The following is a 16,319-nucleotide window of genomic DNA, read 5'->3' on the forward strand; positions in this document are numbered from 1 at the left end:
TAATTTGCATAGTTTGTTTTATATTATACCAAGACACAATATTGAACACACACACACAATAACACACGCAAGTCGAAAGTGTTTCAAAAAGCAAAGAACCTTTATCTTTCTTTCATGACTCTCAATAATATGCTGTCGTTTAAAAAAACTTAAATCACAGATTAAACAAATTACTGTGAATTAATTTTTTTTCGTGGGTACCAGTTTTCGTAGATGGAGGAAAAATCCTTTTTTTTTCGTTTATTTTTGATTCGTGGTTTTGTGAAAGTCTGTACACATGCCTATAAAAGATGAATATTGAAATACTTGGTTAATCTTTACCCACGAAATCATCGAAAGTTGGTGTCCCACGAATAATATTTAATTCACAGTATTGCTCTCACATATAAAGGTAATAAAAACTTGGCTTCGGTAAAAGGTATTACACACTTTATAAGATAAATCAATTATACCACACCTAGCCATTCTGTAAATATAGATTTAGGGAGTTTGATATATGTTAGTTCATTGGAACGCTTAATCGTTTACAGCATTGTTAAGCAAAACAAAGTTATGTCCGGACACACGTTCCCCTATCTGTCTTATTGATTGTTTCCATAAGACGGGTTTTCAAATTCATTTGATCTCTTCTGTTCATTATTTGACTTATTTCTCCTCCATATTATGCATGCCACAATTAAAGGAATCTGTAGTACTATAACTGCTATTATTATTCCAAAAATACCGCCTGCACTGATACCTTTATGGGAAGAATCATCTTTTAGTCCTAAAAAGTATATTTGAACATTTGATAAAAGCAACACGAATTGGACAATTCAACGAATTATTATATACATTTCAATGGTAAGATTGAGAAATAACTTGCAAAGAACGTCTCGTCCTTTTAATTAAAAAAAAGTTTATCGGAAGGTATGCAAAAAGTTTATCGGAAGGTATGCAAAAAACGTCTAGCCCATTTCCAAAAAAAGTTCATCGGAACATACCAAGACCTTATTGATAAATATTCCGTATCAATTTCACAAATAACACACGGTGGTCTTGAAGTATAGATTCTGGGTACTGTTTATCATCTTAATAACGTGTTAGAGTATTCTTTTATTTATCTTTTGGAATATTACTCTTACTGTTTAGTTTATATTTCGTGATATGCATTTGACATAGCTCGATACTTTGACATCCCGTAATTGTGTTCTTGTTCTATGGTCAATTTTGACATTATTTTTACCTACTACGTCTGTTTGTTTTGTTCACTAATCGTTGTCAATATAATGAAATAGTATACGAATGGCTTACAAGTGCGAGGTTTAGATAACTATAAAAGCAGGATTAATCCACCACTTTCTACATAAGAACATAAAATTGAGAATGGAAATGGGGAATGTGTCAAAGAGACAACAACCCGACCATAGAACAGACAACAGCAGAAAATCACCAACAGGTCTTCAATGCAGCGAGAAATTCCCGCACCCGGAGGTGTCCTTCAGCTGGCCCCTAAACAAATATATATACTAGTTCAGTGATAATGAACGCCATACTAAACTCCAAATTGTACACAAGAAACTAAAATTAAAAATAATACAAGACTTACAAAGGCCAGAGGCTCCTGACTTAGGACAGGCGCAAAAATGCTGCGGGGTTAAACATGTTTATGAGATCTCAATCCTCCCCCTATACCTCTAGCAAATGTAGAAAAGTAAATGCATAACAATACGCTCATTAAAATTCAGTTCAAAAGAAGACAGAGTCTGATGTCAGAAGATGTAACCAAAGAAAATAAACAAATGACAATAATACATAAATAACAACAGACAACTAGCAGTTAACTGACTTAAATTAAACTGATTGAGGATTATGTCTTCATCATATGAATATCAGGCACAATCCTTCCCGTTAGGGGTTTAGTATCATACCATCATAACATATATATGCGAAGAACATAACCCGTGTCATAACCCGTATATGCCTGTATTATGCCAGGAATAGGACAGTTGCTATCCATTCGATTGATGTGTTTGAGATTTTGATTTTGCCATTTGATAAGCGACTTTGATTTTCCTCGGAGTTCGGTATTTTTGTGATTTAACTTTTTCGAGTATCAATGATTTTGATGCATTTTGGAAAACATCTAAATCATTTGATTTGTTGATGTCAATAAGATAAAAAAAAAATGTTTCTTTTTCAAGCGTTATTCATATTTCGTATTTTAACAATAACAAACATATATTCCGAAGTATTTGCACATCATTTGCCTTCGAATTTCCGGGCTTGAGAGTTCCAGATCAAGATGATTCCAGAAAATTGTATCAAAGCCAACGCAAAAGTGTTTTCATTTCCAAAGCATTATAAACAACTTTCATTCTGAAACTTTATCACAGACAGAAAAAGTTGTTCAAATGATGCTATCAGGACGACTGATTTGCGAAATTATATGTCGCGCAACGCAAATTTATATTTGTCATAACAATTGCATCAATGAAACTTTATCTACTTATTGTCAAATCAGAGTTGTTCCAATCCAGTTTTCTATTTTGATGGGTATTACTAACTTAGTTTTTTAATTTTCATGTACTATATGTATCTTTGCCAAAAAAAATCATTGTCGATTTCGTAGCTCCCTACTTTGTAACTTTGGAAAGATCAATCACTTTTTAAGATGTTTTTTTTTATTAAGGTTGATTTTTCCTAATGTATGTTTTATGTCTGTATTGTTATGATCCCAATTGGTTTTTGGTTGTTGTACAATAACGAATTAATTTGAAATAAAGTTCATTGATGTATGGCTAAAATGACATTAAAAATAGTATAGATTTTTCATGGTAAACTGGCAAATTTAACTAAATAGGTTGTGTTTATCTAAATACGACATAAAACATTCTTTATTCCTACTGATAAGCAGTTCTAAATCTGAAAGTCCCAAGTGATACACGGATCATGAGTAAACGCGAAACTTAATAATAATGTATAGTAAATTTACAAACCAGATCCCGATGGTTCTGAAAGTTTATGCATCGTCGTAACGATAGCATCAGCAGTTTTTCCAAGGAAATTGACATTCTCATCGGTCAGCATAACTTGTAGATTATCACATTCATGATGATAACATTGTATCATATCACCTCGAAAATTGGCTACAAAACAAATGAAATGATATATTTTACATTTCACATGTTCACAACACAACTTTTCAACGTTAAATATTTGCAATATAAATAAAAATTACCACACCTTCAAAATTTCATAACATGACTCAAACGCTAATAGCAATCTTAAATACTCAGAGTCCTTATTTTTAATTTTGTATTTCATACATGTTATATACATAGTATACCAAGTCAATTCTGAGGACATATAATAGGTATCATGCATAACAAATTAAAGTTAAACAAAATATATTTTAAATTATTTCTACAATAAAACATTACCTGAGTCCGTCAACCAGATGGCTGGTAACCCTTTCGTATTTAGATCACTTTCCCAAAAGTTCCCATGATCACTACGTATGAAGTTAATCAGGACATCTTTTTGGGCAGATGATGGTATTTCGCTAAACTTTATAAACGTCAGAGGAAGAGATTCAATTTCATATTGCGGTTTCCCCAGCTCTTTCCAAGACGTAAGAAATTCTTCAGCTAAGTATGAATCGTTAGTTTGTTGTCGGTATATCAAATTAAGAAAGTCTCCTTGGAAATTGTCAGAAGCTATACTTGCATAGGCTTTTGGAAATGCCTCTTTAAACTGAAAAATATTTAGATTAATGGATACTGCATAATATACATAAAGGCAACAGTAGTATGTTCGAAAGTCATAAATCGATTGAGAGAAAACAAATCCGGGTTACAAATTAAAACTGAGATAAACACATCAACTATAAGAGGAAAACAACAAAATAAAAGAAACACTGAAGTGCAACAAAAAACTCAAACGACAATGCAAAACACACAGAAACGAACTATAAGATAACACCTGCCATTTTCCTGACTCGGGAAAGGACATTTTAAGAAAAAAGGTGGGTAGAACCTGGTTTTGGGGCTAGCTAAACCTCGCGCTTTGATGGCAATGTTAAATATAACACTATAAATAAAGACAACAGTAGTATACCGCTGTTCGAAATTCATAAATCGATCGAGAAAACAAAAATCCGGGTTACAAACTAAAACTGAGGAAGAACTACGACACAACAGACACACAACATTAAAATGAACACACACAGAAACGAGCTATGATATAACAATGGCCATTTTCCTGACTTGGTACAGGGCATTTAAAGAAAGAAAAAAATGGTGGGGTGAACCTGGTTTTGTGGCATGCCAAACCTTCTGCTTTTATGGCAATGTTTAATATAACATTAAATGACAACATTGCATACAAATAAATGGGAGAACATATAGGACGGAGAAACACACGAATAATAGCTAACAAAATATACTAGAGTTGTAAACGACTACATGAATGGACTACAAATAAATGCAAGAACATTACAGACAGAGAAATAAACAATTAAACATAACAATAGAAAATTTCGACATGCTAATAGTTATCAAAGGTACCAGTCTTATAAAACGGTTATTGAAATGGATACAACAAAACAAGTAATATTTGTGTTTCGTAAATTGCATTTTAGGCCGTTAGTTTTCTCGTTTGAATTGTTTGACGTTTTTCATGTCGATGCCTTTTTATAGCTGATTATACCGTTTTGAATATTCTTATTGTAGAAAGGCGAACGATGAACTTTAATTGATTATAACCACGCCATTTGAACATTGGTGGATAGTTAGTTATCTAATTGGGAATCATACCAATTTTTCTTATTTTTAGATGTATACAAGGTTATATCCCTGGCATAGATACAATTAGCCTTATTTGGCACAACTTTTGGGATTTTTGTTTTTGTTTGGCTTTATAAATATTTTGATATGAGCGTCACTGATGAGTCTTATGTAGACGAAACGCGCGTCTGGCGTACAAAATTATAATCCTGGTACCTTTGATAACTAATAATATACAATTAATATACTCGAAATTTAATGTTACTACTGAATCTGAATAATACCAACATTGAAGCTGGAAGTTTCAGTCTATTTTATTATTATCTATCCATAAATACTTTTCTTTCTTTCTTTGCCAAAGGATACTGACACGAAAGTTCAATTTTATTTAGACTGCTTAGTTTTAATATGAATAGATATATAGCAACATCAAAGGTTGGAAGCAATCAAAGTTGTAATATTTAGCTGCAGTCGATTGTCAGTATATCAATACTGAACAAACAGCAATAAGGGTTCAGTCATTTTAACAGTACAATGTTATCCATTACGATAGACGTATCCATGTTATCCATTACGATAGACGTATTCATGTTTTCAAAGTTTTGTAATGCAATATGTATAGATGGCCATTTACAACAGTCCTAATTGGTTGAAAATATGGATGCTAGCAGAGAACATTTGTTCTTTCTTGCTTACCATAGCAGCTGTGTAATGATCATTTATATGAAAACACCTGTGCCAAGTCAGGAATATGACAATTGTTAATTCATTCGTTTGATGCGTTTGAGCTATTGATTTCGCCATTTGCTTTAGAATCTTTCTAGGAGTTCGGTATTTTCTTTTCTAATTTCTAGTTATAATAAAGACACACAAAGGTGTCATATTTCTCATATGTACATGTTTGTTGAAAAACCTTCAAACTATTTCCGAAATTAATTCATAATAGAAGGGACTTTATAAATATAGTACGCACTGCATTACACACAACGGATATCACTCTCCTATATGTGCTTCCGCCCATCAGTAAGTATAAAAAAGAAAAGCGGTATGATAGCCAATGAGACAACTCTTCACAAGAGACCAAATGACATAGCTATTAATTACAAAATGTCATCATCGTGTAAAGCCAAGACGAAAGTCAGCTATTAAAGATCCAGAAATGACAAATGCAAAACAAAACTATGGAGAAAGTTAACGGTCTAATGTATGTTCAAAATAATGAACGAAAAACCAAATATATTACAAAGCAACCATGCAACGGAAACCACTTAATTACAGGCTCCTGAATTGAAACAGCCTGGATTTCGGAAGCACTCCACAGTTAGGAAATAAAATTAAAATTGAACCGCAAAATTTTTAATTATCTTTTATTCCTGGCTTTCTAATACATTATTCTAACTGTTTGTGTTATACATGTGCATATGTATGTGATCAATATTTTCCAAAGATTTGATTTTCAAAAGTTGAAACGGCGAAATATAATATCCATGGCAACATTCTGCATTCATTTACCATGAAATATTGCAAAAAGGGGTATGAAAATGTCACATATTCCCCACAAATTTGGTTTAAACTAGTTTTTCAATGCTTTTGAGAGATACCTTTTCTGAAACTGTTAACATTAATCTACCATTTGCTCAAATACAAAATTGGAGTCTTTCGCCTCATGTTGTCGTAAAATCGAAGCACAAAGGGTGCAATCAACGGTTTTTTTTCTAAGACGTCATATTTTGAGGGACCATGCATAAGTGACCCTTAGTGGTGTACTGATTAATAAAGATAATTGTATAAAACTAGATATCACTGGAATCAGAATGTTCTCTAGTTTCTAATTAAATAAATATAAAGTGTACTTTTATCATATTAAAAAAATTCCATCCAAGAACATGGGTAAAAAAATGCCTAATTTGAACATAAAAAACCTAAAATCAGGTCATGTTCATATCCATAAAGACATGATACGTGCACATTTTTCATAATCAAAACTGTATGAAATTTATAGGTTTTTACCAGGCCTTTCAAAAACATCTTGTTTCAGGGTACGGTCTCCTGCTCCGAAAAGAGCTACAATGGCTGCAAATAAGTTTTCATTTTTCACTGCCTAAAAAACAGGATGTTTACAGTGTTGTCTCCCCTCAAAACATGTATATTTAATATAATTATTTCAATCATTCAACCTGTTTTAATTGAAAGCTAATTAACTATTTTTTACAATCAAATACAAAAAACATGATTCTTTAGGTTTTTTTTTTTTTTCTTTTTTTAATTATCTGAAACTGTTTATAGCACCCAAATTCGTGCGACAAAAAGTTTGGAAAAACATTACAATAATTGCCGGACCAATGCCTGGTATGGATATGAAAATAAGGACTGTCATACAGAAAACAGGATATTATTACATAATGTACATCATTTAATCTTCCTATGAACCCACTATGAAGGCGATCGTAATCTTCAGCTATCCAAAAATGAATTTTATTGCCCACTAGCTCTCATATTTGAAAAATCCACACAAACCAAATTAGAAATTACACATCTAACTGAGGAGTGCTACCTTCATCATCCTATATCATAAGACGGTCTTGCATTGTATGCAACCTGTTCAAAAGAACTAAGCTAGAGTTAACGTCTCTTTAAATTAAGAGGTTTTGAAAACGCAAAAATAAAAAATACCAAATATACATAACTTTAATTTATAAGGGTAGTCAGGGGATGTTACTTCGTTGGGCGTATTGCGTTTCCGCTAATTTTTCATATTCCCAATACTACGTTTCCGCAAATTTGAAGTATACGTTTCCGCAATTTGTATTTATTACTTTTCCCGAAATTTACTTGGAAAATTATAAATATTTGAATAGATATCAGATAATTAATTTATATATTTTTTTTAATAAAGAAAAGGTTCTGATCTTATATCTATAATATACTAGATATAAATAGTTGACTCTGGTAAGGGTTAGTTAAACTTTGGCTTACTTGCCACTTGACATGATTGAAAAATGCTAAATGAATTTATAGCAGATGCTCCATCTGACGATAAATGCATGAAGTTTGCCGATTATGTATTGGAATTTTATATAGATGGCAATTTGAGATATCCACCAACCATTTGGGCATCACCTCCTGACCCCGAGCTGGAAAAGTGAACAACGAATGCTGCCGAGTCTTTTCATGTCCACCTGAACGAGCAGCTTTACGCTAGCCAATCTAAACATTTTTGTCTTTGTCGATTGCAAACAACATCTTGCAAAGTTAAAGATGATACTAGTAACTCTAACTTTAAAAGCACCTGTTCAGAAATATAAAAAGGAAAAGATGGACTTCCTTCTTGAACAAAATACAAAACTTGTAAACGGTGAATGTACATGTACTACTGTAGACTTTGTTATGATGACCTTTAACTTACTAAATATTTATTTTTTTATTATTTCAATCAACAGGTAAACCTTTTTTTTTCCGGAATAGTTACTTTTTTTGCGGAAAAGTAAGATATTTATTTGCGGAAACGTAAACCTTTTTTTTCCGGAAACGTCATCTTTTTTCCGGAAAAGTAATACCAATTTTCGGAAACGTAAAACGCCGACTTCTTTCGCTTCCCATTCCCTCTTTTCTTAATGATTCATTTACTTTCGACAATTTCCTTTCATCCCATCATTGTTCAAAATATTTGAAAATATTACTATTTGTTTCTAACGGAATAAATGTAATGGAATGCTCTTTCCATAAGGATTATACTGAAATGATCCATAATGATATTTTCAAAGGGACATCTGTAATAAGAAACATTTATCTATTGATATCAGTGATACCATCATGTAGTTTATAAATGCAATTGTAGTTTGCCGCTGTTCAAAAGTCATAAATCATGAAAGAAATCAATGCAGGGTTACAAACTAAAACCGAGGAAACACGCCAAACATAAGAGGGAAACCACGGAATAACAGAAACATCGAAGTGCAACAACAGAAACCCCGAAGTGCAATAACAGAAACATCGAAGTGCAACAACAGAAACCCCGAAGTACAACAACAGAAACCCCAAAGTGCAACAACAGAAACCCCGAAGCACAACAACAAAACCCCCGAAGTGCAACAAAAATAAACACACGATTTAATCAATGCACAGGTAAGTTAAATTTTTCAATCACCTTTGTGGTTTAAAACGATACCTGTATTAAAAGTCTATTTGGTCAACCTAATTTAAAATTTAGGTGTTATGCAATGGGATATAATTTCGTGTAAAGGAAAATTGATATATATAGTATACCAGGGGTATAATTTCTGATGGAATCATCTGAGATTTGGCCGAGGTATTATATTCCATCATAGTGTCCAATATAATTACACCATGCATTCCTAGTGGTATATTATTGCCATAATTTATACGTAACCAAGCAGGTAGCCATTTCTGGACAAAATGTCGGCTTCCAGCCAATGGCATAGTAGGAAGTTTGCAACTTGGCGATGGGTCACAATCTGCGATAAAAAAAAGAAACGCAATTTGATTATAGTAATTACCTTAAACATTGCAGTGCGTATATGTAACTTTTTATATTTCTGCCTTCCTACTAAATTACTTGACATTATGAAATAATTCGTTTTCGTGTTTTAGCATGGGAAACATGAGTTATTCATTGATTGAAGTCTTTGACCTAGTAGTATATGATCGGTGCTTTGTTCCTTTTATGTATATTAAATGATTAGAGTTATTCGTGTCCTTTTGTACAGATTTTTACATTTTTTTTATGTGCTGTGAAACCACTGTCAAGGGTTAGGGGAGGACTGAAGGGGTATAAACATGTTGGACTCCGCCACAATTGAGAGTACCTGTATAAAACCAAGAGCCTGCTTTGCAGTAGTTTTTGTTTGAATCTGTCTGTCATTTTTGTTTTTCATTTATTGTTTCAGCATAAATCAGTCTTTGGTTTTTCTCATTTTCTAGATTAAATTGTTGAACTTTTTATCCTAATCAGGCCTTTAATAGCTTAGTATGACATGGCTTTTGTTCACTGTTGAATGCCTTTTGATGAACTATTAAAGTTCAGACATAGATTACCTTTGCCGTATTTGGCACAACTTTTTGGAATTTGGGGTCCTCAATGTTCAACTTTAAACTTGTTCTTGTTTTCAACAATTTTGATTTGAGCGTCACTTGTGAGTCTACTATAGATGAAACCCGTGTCTGGCGTGTCAAATACCTTTGATAACTAAAGTTGCTAACATCCATAGAATTTGGTCACTAATGGACAGTTATCTCAAAGGCGATAATGCCATATCTCCGTATTTTATATAGGTGAATATCAATATTTTTGTTATCTCTTTGTTAAAGATCGAAACAGAGCCCAAACCCTGACGAAGGAGTTAAACATAAGCACTGAAGAGGTGGTTATTTAATAGAGTGATCTATACATCCAGATAACTGTACTAACTAATAAAAAAGAAGATGTGGTCTAATTGTCAATGAGACAACTCTTCACAAGAGACCACATGACACCGAAATTAACAACTATAGGTCACTGTACAGCCTTCAAAAAGGAGTAAAGCCCATACTATATAGTCAGCTATAAAATTAAGCCGTTCTCCCGATGAGGACTCTGACAAAAAAATTATCTTAGTATGTGCCTAGGTAAATTTAAACAACTTTGCTTTTATTTTGCAAGAATTGATTCAAATTCATATAGTTTTTCCCAATAAAATACTGTTATAATACTTTTACTAAAACATCCTTTAAAATGAAGAACCAGACGAAAGGAGTCTAAATGTTAGACTTGCGTATCTCCATTTGATAGGTGCTTTGAGGCAAAAGACAGTCATGTTGTTAATAATCTTTGTTACTGATATGTGATTTATAATATCCTGCTGAAGAATAAGGAAGAGAACTCTTTAAAATTAGAAAACCCTATATCACATGGATTTAAGTTCAATTGGACTTAACAAAGAAAATATACATACAGCCATCTTCTTCCAAATCAAATGCTACAAAAATCATTGTGTTTTTCCTTTTAACACCATTTCTGTTCCTATCAGTTAGTTGTCTAACAACTTCCAACATGGCTGCAACTCCTGCTCCATTATCATCAACTCCTGTGGAACATAAATAGTTTTACTTGTGTCATTTAAATATTTGAACGTTTGCCAAACCGTCGGTTCAGCTGTGTGCGTTTATACCCAGCGCACGAAATATGCGTAACCAAATTATTTAATTGAACAGGAATTATTTTTACATATCGTTGACGTTGTTAAACATTTTGAATGTTAATTACATCTCAACTCGTTTACTTTTTATTAAAAAAAGACCAAAGAAGTTAGGCCACTTTCCCTTGAAATTATTTTACACCATTAAGAAAATTCAAACACTTCAATTTTAACAGGTTTTGACTAAATTTGAGTATTTATCCAAAATTTGTATTAGAATGACATTCTTAATAAAAAAAACTCTTTTAAAAAAGGTACGATTGCATCACTTCTGCTACTGCATTCTGTTTTAATTTTATGTATGTATTGTTTTTTTTTTTTTACATCAACGAAATATGATCATTGGCATTTATTTAACCGCACCAGTTAGTTAAAGTTAACAGAAAGTTAACAGAAGTAACATTAAAATTCCTGGAGTAAATATATGCTTGTCAAATCTTATTGAAGAAAGCGAGCCTTCTCTTTCTAAAACAAAGAATATGCGAACGAACTCATAATGAATACGTCTTTGATACGGATTCATTAATATAGGGATAACAAAACGTAAAGTGTTAGCTATCAATATGGATCGTTGAGTTACAACATACACTGTATGATCATGTAGAAATGTGCTATTTGATTTGTCATTTGTTTATTTTTCTGTCCTGAATTTTCTTGCATATGCATTTGTTCCTGTCATGTAATGTTGACATTTTAGTGGTATATTTAACATTGCCATAAAAGCGCGAGGTATGGCTATGTCCTGTACTAAGTCGTGAAAATGGCAGTTTTATCTGGTAGCTCGTTTCTGTGTGTGTTGCATTGTCGGTTGTTTTTTGTTGCACTTTAGTGTTTCTGTTGTTTCCTTATTTTCCTTTTATAGTTGATGTGTTACCTTCAATTTTAGTTTGTTACCCGGATTTTTTTCTTCTCTCAAACGACTTATGACTTTTGAACAGCGGTATACTACTGTTACCTTTATTTACAAACAAACCAACATGTATCGTGCTTATCAATTGTGGAGGTATGCCTGTTTTTGTTATTATACAATTGTTACCTTTGGTTTCTTTAACTGTATCATAATGTGCACCTAGTCCAATGATTCGGTCTTTTGCTGTTCCAAAGTTAACGCCTCTTGATATACCAATAACAGATTGGAAATAATCCTTGAAAAATGTACGTTTAATTACTTAATTTAAACAACTTTTTCCTTACTTAACGCGATATTGAGAGTAAAATATTGAGTTAATTCGAATACTCTCAGATCCATACTTTATGTCTTTTTTGATTTTGTTATTTAATTTTTTGTTTGTTAGATAGTATCGATTGGATGAATTAAGCCGTTTTCTAATGATTTCTATAGTTTTGTTTTATTCTATTGTACTGTTTCACCTTTGTTCTAGGTGAGGTGAGGGTTCGATGCTTAAAAACATTAGTTTTCGTTTGATATGTATATCATCTTTGTTTTCGTTTATTGTTTTGTAGACAAATCGGGTATGTAGGTGTTTCGTATGAATTGTTTCACATTTGTCATTGCGGTGCCTGTTGAAGCTGACAATGCGGTATTGGCTTTCTTCATTGTCGAAGGCCGTACGTTGACATAAGGATGTTAATATCTTTGGTATCTTGTCTCTGGTGATGAGTTCTGTCATTGGCAATGATAACATATCTTCATATTTTCTTATATGCTGTAAATAAATCCTGGTGTGAACCTTTCAATATTTTGTGTCGTTTGATTGAAAACTTATTTGCATTTAATCCCCATCTCATTTTATTCAAAATACATAATTTTGCAAGATGTGACGTATATTAGACAGATTACACTCTTTTCAAAATTTTGTATCATTTTGTTTAAAGAGAGCTTAAGATATTAGCTTAACTTAACTTAAAGATTTACAGATTTTAGAGTAATCGATTACTATATTGTATTGATGAATCCTTTACATTCAAATTTTCAAAGATAATTATTTAATTACTCAGTCACAAAAGACACACAGATTTTGCCGAAGAATACGCATGTGTAAGAGATTTAAATACTGGTAGCTGTGCATTCTTTCCATATAAATAATACATTTTAGTATATTGACTTGGTTTTTAATACAATGTTATTTTGTTTTGAGGTATATATATTCCTAAACCGATTGATATCATATCTTAATGTTTTCAAGGACACATTTTCATACTATAATTTTAGAAACAACTTAAGGACGTTTGGGTCAACAAAGTACAGATAAAATTACAATTGTTATAAAGAAAATTTAAACACAAACACTATCTTGTTTTTGTTTGGTGAATCATTGATATAGCACCTTACATGTATGCGATTTTTGCAAGATAAAGTTTCCATATCTAAACATGTAGTACAAAAACGATAATCTATAATCCAGACGTTACTGCTTTTTCTACAGCATAGTAACTCCAGTCCTCAAACCTTCATATTATAACTTACAAATTTTGATACAGAAGATTCATTAAACGTATGATATTGCGTTCGCAGTCCATATCTTAAGAATTCTTGAAAAATATATTCTTTGGCGGCATATTTATAGTCTTTGTATTCAGGATTGTGATGTCTGGTATTAGAAAAATAATTCCGGATCGATGTCTTCATATACTGTGTATCAGCAGATTTTACACAATGCACTGTAATAAAATATTTATATCAGAGTTATGTGCAATTGTAAGAATGTAAAAGAACATATGATAAACTTTATTCAATATTCTATACACATCAGCCTCATGTAGTATTTAATTTTACTTGAAATTCAAGCAGGTGTATAAAATGAAATACAACTACTAGCCAAAAATTCGTCATAACTGAATAAGTATTACTGTCTTTGACTTACTTTGCATGATAAAAAATTCACATATGAAAAACAACAATCAATATATTATGTTTGATTTAAGTTGTTTAAAAGTTGTCATTGTTTTTTTGTACATAACAAATCTAAAAATTTCTCGCGGAAGTATTTCCAAGGAAAGTTAACCTTAATCCTGTCAACAGAAGGCATTAATAGTATCCAAATGTTTAGATTTCAACGTTCGTGAAGACGATAAATCCAGATGCATGCATTCCAAGTTTATTTTATAGAAGTTACGGTTATTTTCTTATTATTGTTAAATGAAACCAAAATGACGTGTTTAATATGCTTTTTGTTTTGGCTGTTGCATATATTTTACGCTTTCCGTATCTTTAACTCGCCATTTCTATAAAGATTCCATTTAAAAATGTATTCTACTTCCAGTTTCTTGTCAGAGATTTGTAACCAGGGTACACATATAATTTAGTATTATTATTTACAGTGCGTATATAACGCTTATCTAAATAAACATTTACTATAATCGCTTTACTATGCATAAAAAAAACAACGATACAAGTACATATGTATATAAAATAAGTTTAAATTAAAAAAAAAAACTAAAAAAAACTAAAAAAAAAACTAAAAAAAAACCTAATAACATCTATGTGTCAATGTATCAATATATGGGTTTATTACTGGGATTATTCGTTGGCAACGAGAACGTTAAAACTATTGTTATTTGAAGAGGTCAATTATCTCTTTTTTAATCATATTATCTGTTTTTAACGTGATATTGTAATCATGAATCCTTAAAAAGATATTGTATTGCTTGTGACGCTCTATTTAAATATCAACTAACAATCGCTTATTTTAGCGTCTGCCAAATATTTAGAAAATATGCCCGTTTTAGCTTTTTCGTAGTAGTTAACGTGAAATCTTCTATATTGAAACAACATATAGTTAATATGTACACAAACTATAAATTATAGACGGTTACTGGCATTATTATAAAGCTAAATAAGTAAGGCAGTGAAACTCAGCCTTCAAAGACTACACATTGGTTTTTAATCAATGATAAGACAGAACATGGCAGACAGGTTTCTATCATTTTGTTTCTCACATTTAAAAGCATATGATATGTTGACCCATATGTAAACTGATTTTACGCATACTTTTACTTCTCCAAAAATTATGTTTAAATACTTTTTATTGATAACGTAATATATCATGCACACATTAAACTTTAACGTAATGATATCAACAAAAAATGTATTTGAATGCAAAAAATAAATAAATAAATTTTAGTTTACCAATTATTTTTGTGAAAAAGACTCTTTTTACATTAAATAGATAATACTTACAGCTTAACAAGAAACTAATTACATAATAGAAAAATACTGAAGTCACCATTCTAAAGGTATTTAGAACAAGACATAAATGTGTCTAAGCGTGTCCAAACCATTTAAAAATAGGTTTCAAATCGTTATTTGTCCTTGTAGATATCAATGTCAGATTTTCAGAAAACCGAATTAAATTGCGGTTTGATTTAAATGTATTGCGCACAAAAGGGAAATGGTATATATTTAAATGAGACAGCAACTACACAATATAACATTATATACACGTATAAATATATATAATTTTTGCCTAGCCTTTTCATTTTACCGTTCTACAACATTTTGTAAAAGTTCCTGTAAGAATCTTTTTTATCTGGGTAAGTATCATAAATATAACCAGGTATATAGGTATAAGTCAATACAAGCGCAGTAGTTGTTAAAACACCTTGCATGTAATCTAAATAATAAGAGAATGTAGTATGATTGCTATTGACTATTTTCCACTATTGACATATAAGTACTATGGGTAACCGGCTTTCAATACTTTTGGAATTATACCCTCCCCTCCCCCCAATAAAAAGGTGGGGAAATGAAACTTAGCCAAATAAGAATACATAAATCATTGTAAAAAATGAAGAATACATATATAGAACTATCCAAGTCAAAAAGACATGTAATTTGATTTGAGCGCCATTGATGAGTCTCTTGTAGACGGAACACGCGTTTGACGTTCTTAATTATTAGAAATTGTATATTTGATGATTTTTTTTAAGCTTGACTTGATAAATTACTTGGTATTGAATGATCACAAGAGTTGAATAAATACAAATAAAACGAAACATTATACATACAATAAAAAAAGAGGAAGAAAACGTGAGTATCAGTGGAATGATGAATGTGAAAGAAAACAGTTTTTTTGTATATGCAAAATATTAATATCCATATAATAGAGGAATAACAGCATCGTATTGAAAAGCTGAAAACTTCCACTTGACGGGGGCAAAACTGTATTTTAAACTAAGAGTCGAGCCATAAAAAGAGATATTTGCAATCGATATATCCCCAATACCAAACGGTTTTATGAAATAGAGATAATGTAATCTATTACTGGGGTGGAAAATCCTTAGTTTTTCGAACATTCAAAGATTTTTAAAAAGTTAATTTATAATCATGACCATATCAATGATAATCCTGACAAACAAAGAAGTGCTGACATGAACAGATTTGAAAGCATAATCTTCC

At 31.5% G+C, this 16,319-nt stretch overlaps 1 protein-coding gene across 1 annotated transcript; it reads right to left on the reverse strand.

Moving 5' to 3' along the window:
- On the reverse strand, window positions 1–15,238 carry LOC143078848 (uncharacterized protein YfbL-like). Its single transcript, XM_076253848.1, has 8 exons — window positions 15,102–15,238; window positions 13,389–13,582; window positions 11,997–12,105; window positions 10,718–10,849; window positions 9,033–9,241; window positions 3,423–3,735; window positions 2,979–3,128; window positions 1–766 (listed from the first exon to the last, which is right to left on the reverse strand). The coding sequence occupies exons 1-8, from the start codon at window positions 15,148–15,150 to the stop codon at window positions 582–584; spliced, it is 1,341 nt and encodes a 446-aa protein (XP_076109963.1). The 5' UTR covers window positions 15,151–15,238; the 3' UTR covers window positions 1–581.
- Between the last annotated feature and the right edge of the window lie 1,081 nt (window positions 15,239–16,319).

The sequence above is a fragment of the Mytilus galloprovincialis genome, chromosome 6 (assembly GCF_965363235.1).
Source record: "Mytilus galloprovincialis chromosome 6, xbMytGall1.hap1.1, whole genome shotgun sequence".
Classification (NCBI taxonomy): Eukaryota; Metazoa; Mollusca; class Bivalvia; order Mytilida; family Mytilidae; genus Mytilus; species Mytilus galloprovincialis.